At 46.9% G+C, this 16,266-nt stretch overlaps 1 protein-coding gene across 2 annotated transcripts in view; it reads right to left on the bottom strand.

Moving 5' to 3' along the window:
* Positions 1 to 16,266, bottom strand: part of ahrra (aryl-hydrocarbon receptor repressor a) — a 59,073-nt gene that overhangs the window by 11,672 nt on the left and 31,135 nt on the right. For both annotated transcript variants that reach the window (XM_030099948.1, XM_030099949.1), the window contains exon 4: positions 1,577 to 1,695. In XM_030099948.1, coding sequence (XP_029955808.1) covers positions 1,577 to 1,695 — 119 coding nt within the window. The remainder of the gene's footprint in view (positions 1 to 1,576; positions 1,696 to 16,266) is intronic.

Here is a 16,266-nt window from a genome sequence, read left to right as displayed (position 1 = left end):
GGATGATAAACACACAGCAGTAATAGATGGCTTTCCTCCCTGGTCTTATCCTGACAGACATGTGGCAGGTGACAAATTCAAGGAAACATTTTCGTTCACACCGATTTTCAACCCCAATGAATAAAATATTACCTGTAAATAAGCCATTTAATGAATAGTTTCAATCATATCAACCGACATGAATAATGGAGAGACGCAATACACAAGTGTAAATGTACCTGTCAGATTCAGACGGCTGGTTTACCTACGCATGCATACCATAACTCATATATGCAATCCCAACACACACACACACACACAGATTTCTGTCTTCTCTCTCCTGGGATCCCATCACCATAACAACTAATGCACAGTTTGCTGTGAGGCCCTCGTGCAGGCTGAGTCACGCAACGGGAGGCAGCACATCACTATGGTCAATCTAGCCCTTTGTTTACCGTCCAAATGAGAAACCCAACACGTTAACGGAAGCATCAGTGCGCCGGCGCGTCCCTGCATGCGTGTCTGCGCGCGTAGCTGTTGGACGGCGATCAGTGTCATAATTTGTTGCTTGACCGAGAGCCATTAGGATGTGCAGTGCGTTACAATGATCTGATGTCCGGGCAGTTCCCACGTTAGCGTGCGGCTATATCCGTCTGAGGATGGCGAGCGGCCGCTCTCATGCCTTCGACGGAAACAATCAGTCTCTCCAGGAATTAAACAACCAGTCCGCGCAGGTTTTTTTTTTTTTTTTCATGTGAAGCGCATCCAAAGCGAGCATGTGTGCGCTAACGGTCCAAGTCAAAAATAACCGGGTGTCCAGACATGTCAGAATAACAAGAGGCGATTCACGGCATGGGATTTGTTCTGTGAAAGTTAGTTAATGAAAGTCCTCATAATGGGGCCGTTGTGAGGATCTGATTAGGGGTCTAAGGTCAAGTGGCTGTAAAGCACATCTTCGGCTGGCCGTGATTGGTGTCGACAGGCTCGGTGTGTTTATCCTCACTCTCTTTTGCTCACTTTCACACACGAGCACATGCATTCAGACAGAGATGCACTCACACAGTAACGCACACACACTTCACTGGCTGCCCGGGCCGCCAGCGTGTGTGAGTCCCCGCCTCCTTCATCAGCTCCGTCACCACTGTCTCACCCGAATGTCACGCAACACCATAGCTCTGTAAAGGAGGCCGGGTCAAAGGGCGAAGGGCACACACGCATGCACACAGACGCACACAATAAAGGAAGGCCCCCGCCTCTCATTCAGTCTGAATGAAATGATCTCATGAGCGATGTGCATGCACACTACTGAAGGCCTCAACGCTGAGTGGCTGTGATGTCCGGGAGGAAAGAAAGCACGACGAGGAGGGGGAGACGACACGGGAGACGGTCCGGTCTCACACCGAGCAGGAATATATGCTTCAGTACTTCACTTCTTAATGTTTTTTGTATCATAAGTCATCATTGAGAACAGTTGTTGGGATCAATATGGAACAAAAAGTACATCTCGTCTTATGAAAATTAGGTGATTTTTATATATAAAACTGTTAGATTTATGATTTCTGCAACAAAGTTTTATTCTAATATTCTTGCGACTCACTTCCAGGAGGAGGCTGCTCTCGTTGACACTGCTGCCCAGTGGGACGCTCTCTTTCCTGGGCTCGGGGTGGGAGGAGGGTGTGTTGACGACGTGCTTCCTGGAGGTCTTGTCTTGATTCGCTGTGAAAAGAATGATAGAATAAATTGATTTGATTGTGTTAAAGGGTCGCATGTATGAAAGCGCAGGAGAACCACACATCCTGGTCTCTGAGGGAGTTCCCCTCATGTGTTCGCTCACATCGACATTCAAGGCCTGGAAAACGGAGCGGAGCGAGCCGGGCCTGACACGCGTCTTGTCGCACTCTCAGAATACGCAGACATGTCAACACGAGCAATGTTAAGAATCATAACTGCCGTCCAAGGCACGCTTGGACGCGTCTCCCCCGATATGGCGGCGGGGAGCGAGAGGAGCTGGACCCGGCCACAGACATGTGGCCGACACATTAAACCGCATTCGCCTCCACTTTTCTTTTTTCTTTTTTGTGCCGCTCTAATGCCAGGTATTAGTGTGTGCGAGGGGCGAGTCTAATAAGACAAAACAGAGGAGGATTTCATGACTTTACGGGATTCCTCACACACGATACAGCCACATGGACGTGCGGCGCTGGCTGGTACGCAGACGGAGGGCAGGGCAGCATCTGCTGCGTTTGGGATGAATTGTACAAGTGGTTGACCAAAGAAAAACAAGAGAACTTAGAGGCGCTTGTGTTATGCAGGCCTGTCTTATATCCTTTCTGTTTGAACTGGATGTATCGAGGGTTTTATTTTACTTATAAATGATCAAAAATGAGTGAAAATCAACATAATAAGTCGATGAATTGACAGAAATTAACTGGAAGTGGGAAAAAAAAAAAACCTTGCTTGAGTAGTTTCTTGGATGAAATCTTAAACAATCAGAACTTTGACAACATAAACATTTGTCATAGCTTGCAGGTGAAGAGTGAAAAGTATATTATTTGTTGCACTACACACACACACACACACACACACAGGTAAAAAAAAAAAAAAAAGAACTCAAAAGTGCTCAAGTGTTTTCGAAGTAACAGTGAGGAGTTTCCACTGGAGCGCCGCTGACCTCTGGCCCCTTCGGAGGAAGATGACAATAGATGCCAAAGAGCGTTCCCATTGTGTTCCGATCTAATAGAAACAATAACAGGTGGACAATATAAAGACCAGCACTTTCTTTGTCTTTTCTCGAAACGCCTCCGCGCATTGTTCTCCAATTTACCCCGGCTCTCCTCGCCGCTTCCTCCCTCAAAATATCACATCTAGGTCACGTTTCTCGCAAACCTCGAAATCATGCCGCGGAGTGTGTTGTACACACGCAATTAGCCCCCGCGACCGTGGCGTGCCGGATTGTCACATGTGCGGCGGTGACGTCGCCGGCGTTGCGTGTTGCAGGCATGTTTGCGTGTTTCTCTTATGGCTGTGCTGTCAGGGGGCATGTGGCTCACTGCGAGAGATCAGCCCTTCGCTCCGTCACTCATTGTAGCAGGCACAGATTAGTCACGCAACACACGCGCAAACACACGCACCGGCGCCCGAGCTTCATCACGCAGAACCGTCGACGTATGAGTTCATGTGTGGACGTATCCGTCGACGCTCGCGACAGTCCCCACCCCCACAGAGCAACCCCATTACGGCTTCCAGTCCGCTCCCTTCAGCCTTCCACCGTCCGTCCCTCCCCCATCCACACTTCCTCTTCATCGCCATCACCGTCTCCGCCCCTTCTTTGTTCGTCGCAGGCGATCGATAACCCATTTCGTGACGCTTAAAGAGTTCCCCTCGTCTTAAATCCAGCCCCAAGCACGCAAAGCAAACCAGCCTGTATTGTTGTTACTTCATCATCCATACATTTTTTTTTCCCGGATTAAATTTAGTTTTAATGTATATTTGATGAATTTCCCAAGCAGGAACAGCAGGTTTATTGAAGCTGCAGATGGAATTAAAGGCCGTAGCGTAAAGAGAACCTGGTCAAACGCTGACGAGCGCGCTGGCAGGCGGCTTAACGAACTCCTTAAAGCCAGTAATAATGTTAAGTATTCTGTCATAACCTCCACTAGGTGCAAACTCATACGACAAACACACTCAGGCAGCCGCGCACACACACAGAACCGTTCTGTTCAATCACCGCAGGATCATCCATCCAGTGGAAACCGTTGCTGAGGGGAATTAATCTAATACCCGTCTTTATTTTCCGCGTTCAACGCCTCGTGTATTTTTGTTTTCTCTCTTACGGCAGCGCTTGGAGAGGATACGGCGTCAGGAAAGACAAACACGACGGATGATTAATTATCGGCACCGGCACTTCCTCCTCCAACAATACCGGCTTTATTCAACGCCGCTCGCGTCTTCGGCTCTGCCGCTATTTTCTCCCTCGCTGGTCTAAAAAGGAAAACAGAGTGGGTAATGGCGAGGCGTTTATGTGCTCGGTGTGAGGACAGGGTGTTAAGTAAAAAGTGACAAGGAGAGGGATGTCGATGCTGCCAAAGGGCAGCGCCCAGAGTGTCCCGACCGGGCCCGTCTTTCCACTGCGGCTGGGTACACAGAACGATGAGACCGCCCGCCAGACGCAAGGCTTCCTCCTCGCAATCTGAATCTCAAAACGGCTCAGGACGTCACAGACCGTGGTGATTTTTCATCTCTCTTCAGTTCGCTGTGTGCTGACTGTGATGACAGTTAGTTGATTTACTTTGAACACATTTTATAATAGATATAAAAAGTCTGTCCACACTGTAAACATCCTCTAATCACACCTTGAGATTGATATTTTCACTTTAGAAGTATTTTTTATGAATGCCTTATGAAGACATGATGTGGAGCGGGACAGGCAGAGCTGTCCCATCAGGCCTCGTCAATGACTTCCAAAGAAATGTCTCACAAAATGATGAAAAATGCAGAAATGAATATTTCAGCGCTGTCCTGTACATTAGTGGAATCAGAGATGGCATGACATTATGCTGAGGGGCGCTCCGGGGAGCGTTGCATGACTTTAAGCGATTTATAAGTGGCGAGCAGCATGAATGGGAGATATCAGCCGGGCCGGGTTCTTCAGATCATGTTCCTATCTGGAGCAGCGCTCCGAGAGGAGCAGGTGAGTGTTCTTACATGGCTGCTCACAGGCACAACACCAGCTGCCGCACGGTTTCAGACCTGCCAGCTCGCATGCTGCTCCAAACTGAGTCAAACAGGTGGCTATTCCTGATACTACGTCTCTATTTCTTCATATTTCACTACATAACCGATCCCGGTTGTGTCTATGAGGAGCGGCAGAAATGTATTCCAGTCCCTGGACAGCTGTAGCTGCAGATGAATTGGTTTTTGCATACGTGCATGTGACAAATTACCGCTTTTCAAAAGTATTAACACATAATAATGATGTTAATCATAAATAAATTCATAAAGAAATGAAAAATGTTCACTTTTCAGCTTGACTGCAATCAACAAAAAAGTGATTTTACCAAAAATATCATTAAACTAAAAAGGAGTCAAACATTGCAGTTTGCTTAGTTGATTTTGAGTAATTGTCTTAATATACCCAGAGGAAATGAGGGAGAACTGAACTTCCTCCAGATGTAATTATCTCATGATAGAATACATGTTAGCGGAGCATGAGCAGTATTCTAACAGCGCTCCTTACTTCATGCACCACTCGCTGTGAAGCACAAGATACGTTGCGCTCCTGCTTTTTCCCGAGCGCTCTGTGAGTAATCACATCCAAATTTACGACCTCAGCAACCTGCCAGAGGACGCCATGTTTCTCTGGGGTGACACCCGAGCAGCGCCGTCCTGTGTGTCTCCTTCATCCGAGTACCGTGGGTGCCATCTTTTGGCAGCACACCCTCAACTCTGAATGTGTGTGTGTGTGTGTGTGTGTGTGTGTGTGTGTGTGTGTGTGTGTGTGTAAGAGAGAGAGAGAGAGAGAGACAGAGAGAGAACTCCAGACTTGAACATGCTTAGTGCTGAGCAGCGCTGCAGTCCCTCCCCTCCTACCATGCTTGCGTGAGTAGAGAAAACTTGGTGTGTGTGTGTGTGTGTGTGTGTGTGTGTGTGTGTGTGTGTCTGTGTGTGTGTTGAAGTTGGATTGGCTTACTGCCACCTCCTTTGCCTAGTCCCGCCCCCTCCCTCAAGTCTTCTTCTCTCTCTCAGAGAGAGAGAGAGAGAGAGAGGGAGAGAGAGAGGAGCTGGCCGATCAAGGGCTGGTTGTCACGCGAGCAAGCCGTCTGTCAATCTCCCCCCCTTCCTCCTGACAGGCTGCTGGCGGACGGCCAAGGCCTTGCGTGCAAGCCGCCGAGCCACATTAGCCCATAAAGAATTTCATAATAGCAACAGCTGTTAAATATTGATGACTGCTGGCAAGCGCTCAATGGAGCTCCGCAAAAAAGGTTAAGCCTGCACTGTAATGGAAGCTAATACTTCATTATGCCACAGATCAAATGTCCGGATCTCGCCCAGTCCAAAGCCAACCGTTACTTTTTCTACTTTTTTCTTTTCTTTTTTTTTTTCTCTCCTCGTCTTGTTTTTGCAATGAGGAAAAAGATTTAGTGTAAGAAGGAGTTTGAGGCATTTCAAAGGCAAAGCAGGAGCAGAAATTCTCCACCAGCTTAATCCTCAGGTTTCTGAGATATATGCGGCGCTCAATCATCCTACGTACCGATATTAAGGTTCAGTTGAGATTTATAATCTTTCTGATTTTGTTTTGTGCAATGATTTGCTTCCCCTGTGACACATACGATTACAGTAAAAAGGGATGTAGCAAGTCCCTTTTGTCTCTGTGTATACAAAAAAAAAAAAAAAAAAACATGCACAAAAAGTACTTTTGTTGGAAGCGGGGCAGGAATTACAAATATTCATCTTTCAGAGGAGATTATGATGCCAGGGAGGGATTTTTGAGGGGAGGAGTGTGCATGAAGAGCTGTGAGGGGGAAGCCTATCACAGAAGCAAGGCAACAACGACAACAAAAAAAAAACATTTACAAACAAAAACAGAGCATAAACAAAGGCTGTGGTTGAGCACATAGATACCAGAGTCAGAGAGGAAGTGATATTATGACAAAGCAAACGGGATCACACAGAATGGCGGCCGGGATGTAAACTCGATTGTTTCCACTTCTCTGTTTTGGTTGGCAAGCAGACGCGCCAACCACCGCGGTGCGGGAGTAATACGTCTCCGCACAGAAGCCCTTGAGCAAAACAGACCTGCATGGCAGCTTCTGCTCGCAGTCTATATACCGCTACTGTACGGGGTTAACTGCATGGTGCATCATAAAACCGGCGCCATCGACTCCTGACACACTCATTGCAGGACTATTACAGCAATCATAATCTGAAACTCATCTAATTGCTTCTATAAATAGCGCATGACTGATTGTTGCACACATGCTTTATGCGAGCTTGTGTTTGTCTGGTTTTTTTTTTTTTCTTCTTCTTCTTCTTCTCGCGCAGGCCGCGCCACGCCGAGCCACGCCGCTAAAAGGCTGCCTCAACCTTCCTAAATTTGGCTCGTCAAGCCTTGGGAGAATTAACCACAACACAGGCCCGACGTGGTGCAATATTTATACAGACAATTAGAAAAACTAACTGAATGCAAATGGATGGAGGCCCAAGGAGAATGTGCTTCGGCATGAAACGGTGTGCTCACACACACACGCGCGCGCAATGTGCACTCAGGCATGCGTTGCGTGAGACGAGCCAGTTATGCAGGAAAGCTTTTTTATTTGACTGTACCCAAATGAATGCAACAGTGTATCGTCTAATTGAAGACAACAAGACGCTTTCAGCCTCCCTGCCCTTGCCGGGGACGCCGCATGCTCCACCAGCCAAATGCCGACCCTGGCCCCGAGTCCACTCGGTCGGGGTTGAGCTCAGGATACAAACTCCCTCATGAGTCACATACACTCCGGCGAAGAAAGCTGCCCCCGAGGCGCGCTGACGACTGCGTGCGCGCTCACATGTACACAAACAAACATGCAGAGAGAAAGTGGATCTTATGAGGGGGCAGCTGAGGGGAAGCGCCATTGTTAGGCCTGCTGTTGACTCACTCTATCTTATCTATCTTGTTTCTATGTTTATATCAAGCTTCCCTTGAAAGGCCCAGCTGAATGCTAACAATATACTTCTGTTTAGTTAACTTCAGCGCTCAAATTTAGACATCCTCGAGATAAGTTTCTTCTCCACTTCTCCTGATTTGTTGAATTTTTTCTATAAATCCAGCTGTAAAGTTGATAGTAAGATCTAATGAACAGCTGATGGAGTGAAACACGCCTGCAGGAGATCCTGAATGTACTGTATGTCTTTGAGTCGTCACTCTATAAATAGCGTTTCCTTGGATTCCTGTTTTGATGAGGAAGGCTGTGGCTTGTTGCTCTCTCTCTCTCAATGAGCTGCCGCTTAATAAAAGTTACATTCAGGAACTCCACCTGGCCACAATAAAGCACAGCCAGTCTATTTCTGCACTCTCACAATCTCTGTTTTCACAAGCAGACCGGGATTTAAAGGACCGTCCACAATACCTTCAAGCTGTTAAACTGGAGAGCTTTGTTGCTGTGAAGCCAGAACAGCCGATTTTAGGTTTAATTAGAGATAAAGTTTCAATATAAACATCTTAGGCGCATGGAGGAAAAAAACAAAACAAAAACAGATTGCTGTAAACAGATGTGTGATAAAGAGGATAATCTGGGTGTGTTTCACTTGAGGGAGATGTGTGTGTGTGGGGGTGATGGAGGATTTTCTTGTATTAAAAAAGAAAGAGAAAGATTATTGTCAGCGCCAGATCAATAGTCAATAGCAATTCTGTAACAGCTCCTATAGTCTTGAACTTTCTGCCTTTAATTTCTTAAAGTGATTAAATATGACAGAAAATGTGCGATGAGGATGAGAAGTGACAGAAGATGAGCGATTTCCACTGAAGAGTAATGTACTTAACTCGTGATCACAAATCTTTGGTTTAGAGTAGAAAGAATAAACAAGCATGATGTTTCTTAAACAGTTTAGTTATTGGTCCTGCTTTATTTACCGTGGCTCACTTGGCTTTTTTTTCTTTTCTTTTTTATTCCACCAGCGCGTCTGACTTTCCTGCTTACACAGAAAAAGGAAATACTTGAGACAAGTTAAACAAGCCGGGGAATAATTATTAGTTTTCTACCCCTGTATTTTCGTCTTGCTGAATTCCTGCATGAGGGAGGGGGGAGGGGGAGGTGGAGGGAGCGCCACATGCACCTCCACTTTAGAGGAATGGCAGTTCCTCGCATGGCGTGCCAGCCGGTGCCACTCGCCTGACGCTAAATGACAGGGAGAGAGAAGCACAACAAGCCTCAGATTATCCCTCTCCCATTCTCCACCTTGTTCGCCACAAACAAAATAAGAACCGTCCCCACTTTGTTTCGCACTCAACAGGTTTTCTAGGAACAAAAAAAAACAGCAACAACCACACCTTCTGACGAAAAGTTGATTTCATCAGCAATCCCATTAGCTTTTTCTTTTTTTTTTTTTTTTTTTCACCCATTCAGCCTCTCCGTAACAACAGGGTAATCTGTTAAAAAGATTATGGTGCCGTTTCGGCCCATTGAGGCAAATAATAATGGGCAGATGGTCCCTCAGGCTGAATCCATATGGGAGGGAAACTACACTAATGCTGCCGTAGCACGCAATGCTAAACAAATGCTAACCACTTACAGGGGGTGGAAGGAGAGCTTTGAAGCTCCGAGAACAAGTTGTGTCGATTCTGCTGGAGTCTTCCACAATGACACATCGTTTTTGGGGGAGAGAGTGACTTAAGTAGGAGTACAAAGTGGCTCACTTAATGTGGTAATGAGTAAAGTTGTACTGAGTAAAAACAGAAGGGATCATAATGCAGCCACAGCATGCGATGCTAGCAATAAAACCAGGGTGGAACGGGAACAGCACGGATGCATTTTCACAAAACTCTCAATGAGAAGCAACACTTTGCCGCACACCGTGTAACTCCGAAGTGTTTGTTTTTCAGCTCCTTTCAGCAGGTGTGACAGAGTCTGGCAGGTTTCAGCAGAAGCAAAGCTGAGAAACTACTTCTGGAGCAAATCTGCAAATTTGGAGAATCCCCCAGCAATCAGCAAAAAAGAGAATCCACACCGGGCATCGATACCGAGAGGCCCATCAATGTGTAATTAAATGGGTGTGAGGTGGTTAATGCGTCCAGGGTTGAGGGGGATCAAGTGATAGCCACGATGCTGATCATGTGTTATGCATGAAAGCCATTAAGCTGTCCATCAGGAGACGCTACCTGAGGTGTTACGTGTCCGCTGTGCCAGCGTGTGTGTGTGTGTGTGTGTGTGTGTGTGTGTGTGTGTGTTCCGGTGTGACTAATCTGCGAAGCAGGTAATCTAGAGCAATAGCAGAATGAACTATTTATTGGTTTCTATCTCAGCAACAGACGCACAGGCCGCTGTTTTTGTCACGCTAAATTTATGTAGGCAATGCGTTTGTGCAACTGGAGCAACTTGTTTAGGCTCACAGCTGTAAACACCGCACGACTGACTGCTGACTTTAAGTCCACTTTTCTCTGGAACACACAGCCAAACAGTTTGAGTCCGGTTTGATTTGGCTTAGCATCGCCTGTCAGCTCCACTTCAGCGCGAGTCCTCCTGCGATATCGCCCCACAAATTTGGAGTCTGGCAGACCTAGTTCATTGAGCAACACGCTAACTCAGCAGTAATCTGATTATCTTTGTGTTAACACCTCGTCCTCGTGCAACAGGGCACGAGTCTGAAGCAAGCAGGCGGACGCTGGCTCTTCGACGAATCAGCTGCTCTGACACCAACAGTGAGGTTGAGCAAGTAAGAAAAAAAAAAAAACTGGGAAGTTTTAAAGTCACACCCTGGCAAAGCCAACCGCCTGTAAAGAGAGAGCTGTGGAAGAGCTCCGAGAACGCAGGTGAAAAGGAAGTCAGGTGAAGGAAGACCTTCTCCTGTCAGGTCCGGACATTTCGTGACCGTCCGCCTCACATTCCTCCATCTGCGCTCCTTGCATGTCATCGCCACTCTCTAATCCCAGCCTGTTTGTATGAGCAGTGTTCGCCCCGATCACTTCATTTGGCACAGGGAGCGAGGACATATACCCCCCTGCGCCGCGGCCCAGCAGGCGAGATGTGTTTGTGTGTACGTGTGCGTGTGAATGAAGGATATAGACGGGGGGGGGGGTGGAAGGGGTGGAAGGGGTGGAAGGGGCTTGATGGGGAATGGTGGTGGGATCACGCAAGCTTGCTAAAACAGGCAAAGTCAGGAGAGAGTCACGCATGGTGGTACTTTGCTGCAGATGCCACTCAGTCGCCACTCCACTTCCTGGCATCTGGTGTTAGCGTGATGCTACATGTGTATATGCATATATATATGTGTGTGTGTGTGTGTTATGTTTAATTCCCCTTTTTCTGAGTGTTAACGAACACTGACTTGTCAGCGCTCTGTAACCACGCCGCCGCTCTGACTCGGAACGACCGCGTCTCCCGCTGCACATGCAAACCCGCCGACTGCGGCACACTCGGACCTGCTCCCTCTAGGGAATCGGACGGGTACTGCAGGGAGCGCAGGAGGAGGAGGAAGCATGGAGCTACTCCTTAGAGTCCCTTTGCGAGGAGGAGTCGTGCTGAAACAGTTAAATTTCATTTTCTGCAGCTCTGGAGGATTTTTGTTCAGTCGGAGGAGATGTTACGTTGGACTTCCACACAGAAACCCACGACACAAAGTCTGTTTTAAAACGGAAAGTGTAGATTTGATTGATCACGATAATATGATTTCAGTCTTACATTCTCATAAACATAGATTCCAGAGTTCATCATACTGGAGGATTTCAGGGCTCCATGCAACATGTGTTTTCACAGTCATGTCACCTCCTCAGCGCAGTGCGAAGTGATGCTTTTCTTCACTGACAGATACACATAATTTGTCTCCATGAGGCTCTGCTTCTCTTTGCAGTGATATCTTCATGTGTGCAGAAAACAAGTTTTGCTCTGAGGCAGGCGGCCTGTCTTCACATAATAGCTGGTTGCTCTGCTGATGTATTGCACAATATCAACAGATTCACAAACGGCAGCCGAAGAGTTCTGTAGCCGTTCTGACCTTGCTGCACTGTTAAACGCAGACAGAAAGAGCACGCACTTCGATAAGTCATGTGCTCATCAGAATCATTCAGCCTCCTTGACAAAGAGCAAACAGCCATCTTTCCGTGAAAAGAACTCAGTTTCTTCAAGCCGAAAGATGAAGAAGAAGTTCAAGAGGCCAACCAAGAGCATAGAAGTAGTTGTATTCAAGACGGTATACACCATCATGTTAGTAATGTCAGTTTAAAGTCTTCTAATCCACAACTTTTGTTGCAAAGGACTTAAACTGTGGGTTGATGGTCATCAAATCATTTATCAAGAACCTTCTGAAAGCATTTTGAAAAGTCATTTGTATTCTTTGACCTCTTTGAGAAGACAGAAGCACGCTGCATGTGCCTGAAGTAGAAATGCTTCGAAAACTGAACTTCAAGGCAATGATCCTGGGAGCAGTACATTATCCGGAGTGAATAGCAGTCACATTTATTGATGTATAGAGCTTAACGTTTATTGTCTGCAGTCAAGAGATTTATTGATTTCATGGCCGTTAAACACTTCCATTCCTGTCCTTTTGTCATGTGAACTCCTGCACAGTTTATGATGTCTAGAAAATTCAGAAACCGCCAAAGTTACCAAAGATGTTTAGTTATATATTTTATGAAAAAGATACCGAAGATGTTTAGTTATATATTTTATGAAAAAGAGACTGAGGCATTCATCCTTTGCAGCTTTTTGAAGAATCCTATAATCTTAAAATCAGAATAAATCCAGGTAATGTAGTCATAAAGCAGCCCTAACAGCTCTGAGCTGCTAGATTATTGGGCTATAGGCAGATGAATAGTTGGTTTGGTCTCTTCTCCGATGTAGCATAAAGCTAGTGCACGTACGTGCATGTGTGTGTTTCAGCCTGTCGATCGTCCCTTCACCCCGTGTTTAGATCTCCCGGTTTGTCGGAATGAGACTGGCTGCTTCTCCGGTATGGAGACTCACAGAAGCCCAACATGGTGGAAAGCGTGTGTGTGTGTGCGTGTGTGTGCATGCACTGTTTTGGACATCAGGGTCACCAGGCAGATTTGAAAGTCACTGTCCACTGACCCAAAAAACTCTGTGACCATGAACCACGAGCGCAGATGCCAACCCTGAACCGAGTTCAACTCACTGAAGCCGGGAGCCGAAAACCCGACTTTATACACGGAGCAGCAACGTGCAAATATTTAATAAAACTGTATACAGTCATTTTGATTTTTGCCTGGTTTGAAGCGAAATAATCCAAAAAGAATCTGAAAGCTGCTGCTTTTCACTGAAAACTGAAAATAGAGAACGTGATGATTCTCAGCCTCAGACTGGATTCAGACTTTGGCGAGGACAAAGGCAAAGAGCCACGACCGAGATTTATTTGGATGGTAAATTGTGTCTTTATGTCTCTGCACTATCTCAAAATCTGCACATGGAGAGGAGCAAGCTCCGCCATGCCGAGGCAGCGAATAAATGTGGAAAAAGTTTCAGAAGAAATATTGCAGGCTAATTTGATTTATGTAAATAGTAGGTAACATCCACTCATTTTATAATTCGATTTGTTGAGATTTATGTTACTTATGAAGACAGCAGCTGGATGAAAAGAAAGATGAGATCATGCGCATGTGATCTTTGTTTTCGAGTTGGAGATTGAAATGTAATCAAACAGACATGCATCTGTCAAACCTTTTAAACCCAACAATGGTGAAGACAAAGAGTCCCGAGGTGACTTCTGGATGTTCCGTGACTTGGAAAGTTTGGTATCTGGACGCCAAAACGTCCAGAGTCCGAGGTTGAGGAAAGCTAACGGGCTTTTTAAACGTCTCGTGCAGCTATCGCCTCCACACTGATGGACCTTGCTTTACGCCCCGTGTCAGAAAAAAACCGCCGTTTAGGCTCAGCGGCACATAAACTTGAAGTTGGCCTCTTTGTTGGTGCCCTGCAGCCGCTGGACCGGCGCCCTTCTCCGCCCGTCTGGGGCCGGAGAGCCGACTCGGATCACGCTCTCAGTTAATCTGAGGGTGGCTACACACACTCTTCTAAACCGTCCATTAAGTCTCTGCTCAGGTGATAAAGTCCAGCAGAGTCCAGCATGAAGCCTTTATCTCCCACTGCTCAGTCTCCAGCCTGAGGTTTTTGAACTGAGCCAGTGGGGAAGTATTTTAATGACCTGCAGTCTTGATTCCTCACAGAAATCGTTAAGCGTTCATGTAAACAGGTCTAACTGCGGCGCTGAGTGAGATGCCGAGTGGCAGCGTTTATACGACCAAAACACGGCGGAGCGCGCAGAAGGGCTGTGGTTTCAAACACAGACGTCGAAACTTAAGTAGCTGCTCGATCCGCCGAGCGCTCCAAAGTCAACCTCGCTTCATGGCCCGACTCGTTCATAAACAGTCGGCTCAGCTAAAATGTAGCAGGAAAAAAAAAAAAAAAAGAGGAATCACTTGTTAAACTTCTACGTTTTCTTCAGGGAGGAACTTTGGCAACAAACTGGACTCATTTAGGGATCAATAATATTTTCTTATTCAAACGTAGCGGCCTGGGAGTTTCAGTCAGGGAAAATGCAACGGGACACCTGAGACAAGGCCGGGGAGCGGAACATGTGTTCCCAGAGCGGCCCGCCTGGAGCCCCACTGTACTCCACTGTACCTCACCAAATCAAGCAGCTCCAGCGCTCTCTGTCCAGATGAACTCTGATTTATGAGCAGGACCGCAGAAATTCCTGTGCAATCGCTTCAGGATGTCTCCAGAATACGAGCTGCATCCCCGATTTGGCTCAAAAACAGCGACGGTGTCGCCGAGAGCGGCGCACGCGAGGCAGCGCATGCCTAAAGACGCCGTGAAAAAAAGCTGCTGTTGCTGAAAAGATGGGATGTCTTTTAACATGTGCAGGCTTAATAAATGACACATTACATGCAATTTAGCTGACATATTTATTGACGTTTGATGTGATTCAGATCGTTTCTATCGAGGCTGAACAGTCAGTGTGATCATCCAAAGTGTGTGGCTGAAAGCTGAATCGGCGCGGCGGTTGTAGAAATTGTGCAGAAGTTGTCACGATCCACACACGCTCTGGAATGCACACGCAAAAAACTTACATTCTACCCATTTAGGGACACGGCGTCTTGCTCAAGGATACTTCAACAGGACAGCTGTTGCGGGGTTTGCACCGCTGTCCATTTAGGGGCCAGTCTCCCATTACAAACACAAACACACACACACACACACACACACACACACACACACACACACACACACACACACACACACACACACACAAAATAAACACACTGAATACCCACATCCTCCTCACCCAACAACAGTGCCGCAACTGTTTCTCATATGACAGGAGGGGGGCGAGCCGCCGAGCGGAGGGAGTGGCGGGGAATAGCGTGCGAAGACCTAATGCAACGTTTCAGCCCCAGATGGGTCACATCAGTAGCCCGCAATCAACAAATTTGGCCCTGCCAAGTTTACACGCTTTACATGTCAAAACGGACGGCGAGAGGCGGAGAGAGAGAGAGAGAGAGAGAGAGAGAGAGAGAGAGGAAGACAGAAGCAGAGCAGCTCCCCCTCACCTCCTTTTACCAGCTCCACAGGTTATAATTATTAATTACCAGGGACGTTTTTTTTTCCACTGTGCAAGAGAAGAGAAGAGAAAAGAAGAGAAGAGAAGAGGTGCCTTAAAGGATGAAGGAAAATTAAAAAACAGCTTGCAGAGTTAGCATTTCATGGGATTTTTTTTTTTTATTATTTAAAAGAAGGTTAAATCCAATAAATACTGAGGGTCATGGGACGCCCGCTGGCCTTCCCACTCGGAAGAGCTGGAGCCTGCAGTGAGTCTCATTACCACCATTTATGGCCGGCGAGACACCTCTGTGCCCGGGCCGAGCCCGGAGAGCACCTGGCCAGCCGCTCTGGACGGAGTCGGCTTTCCGCCGCGCTCACAGCAGGTCTGTTTATACAACATCGCCGTCCCGGGAGGAGTCGCGTCTGAGATAAAAACGCTTCTGCATCCTGCGCCGATAATATCAGTGGCAAATCACACGCGTGCGTAAACACACACAGACACACACAGAGGAGCAGATATGAATGTGTATGAGGGGGATCTGTCATCGTGGACTTTCACTCGGAGAGACGGCGCTCCGCCATTCTCTTCCCATGACAGTGTGTGGTCTTCGTTTCCACTGCGGCCTCCCGTCTTTAAATAGCCCGCTGTAATCTTCCTGTCCGAACGCAGACACATCAACTTTCAGGATGGATTTTATAAAGCGCCGGCCGCACCGTTAAAAATCCTGATGGAAATATCCACTTTCAGCTCTGGTGCACGTAACGACGGAGGACTTCTCTCTCGAGAATTTAACGACACGGTGGTATAGCAGTTAGAACTCACTCCATCCGTCCATCCATTGTCACAGATCATCAAAACACTTCTGTAATAGTTTTCTTTTCTTCTGCAGGACAACATGTCCTCAAGCTTGCATAAAAGACAAACTGGTGTTTCCTGCAAGAGGAATTTAATTAAGAGTCAGATGAAAGAATTCTTCTTCTCAGGACCAAAGCTTTTAATACAAATTGCTTGGAGATGGGTGTGGGTGAATCCCCA

This window comes from Salarias fasciatus, chromosome 9, assembly GCF_902148845.1.
Source record: "Salarias fasciatus chromosome 9, fSalaFa1.1, whole genome shotgun sequence".
NCBI classification, from domain to species: Eukaryota; Metazoa; Chordata; class Actinopteri; order Blenniiformes; family Blenniidae; genus Salarias; species Salarias fasciatus.
This window is presented reverse-complemented; position numbering and strand designations above follow the sequence as displayed.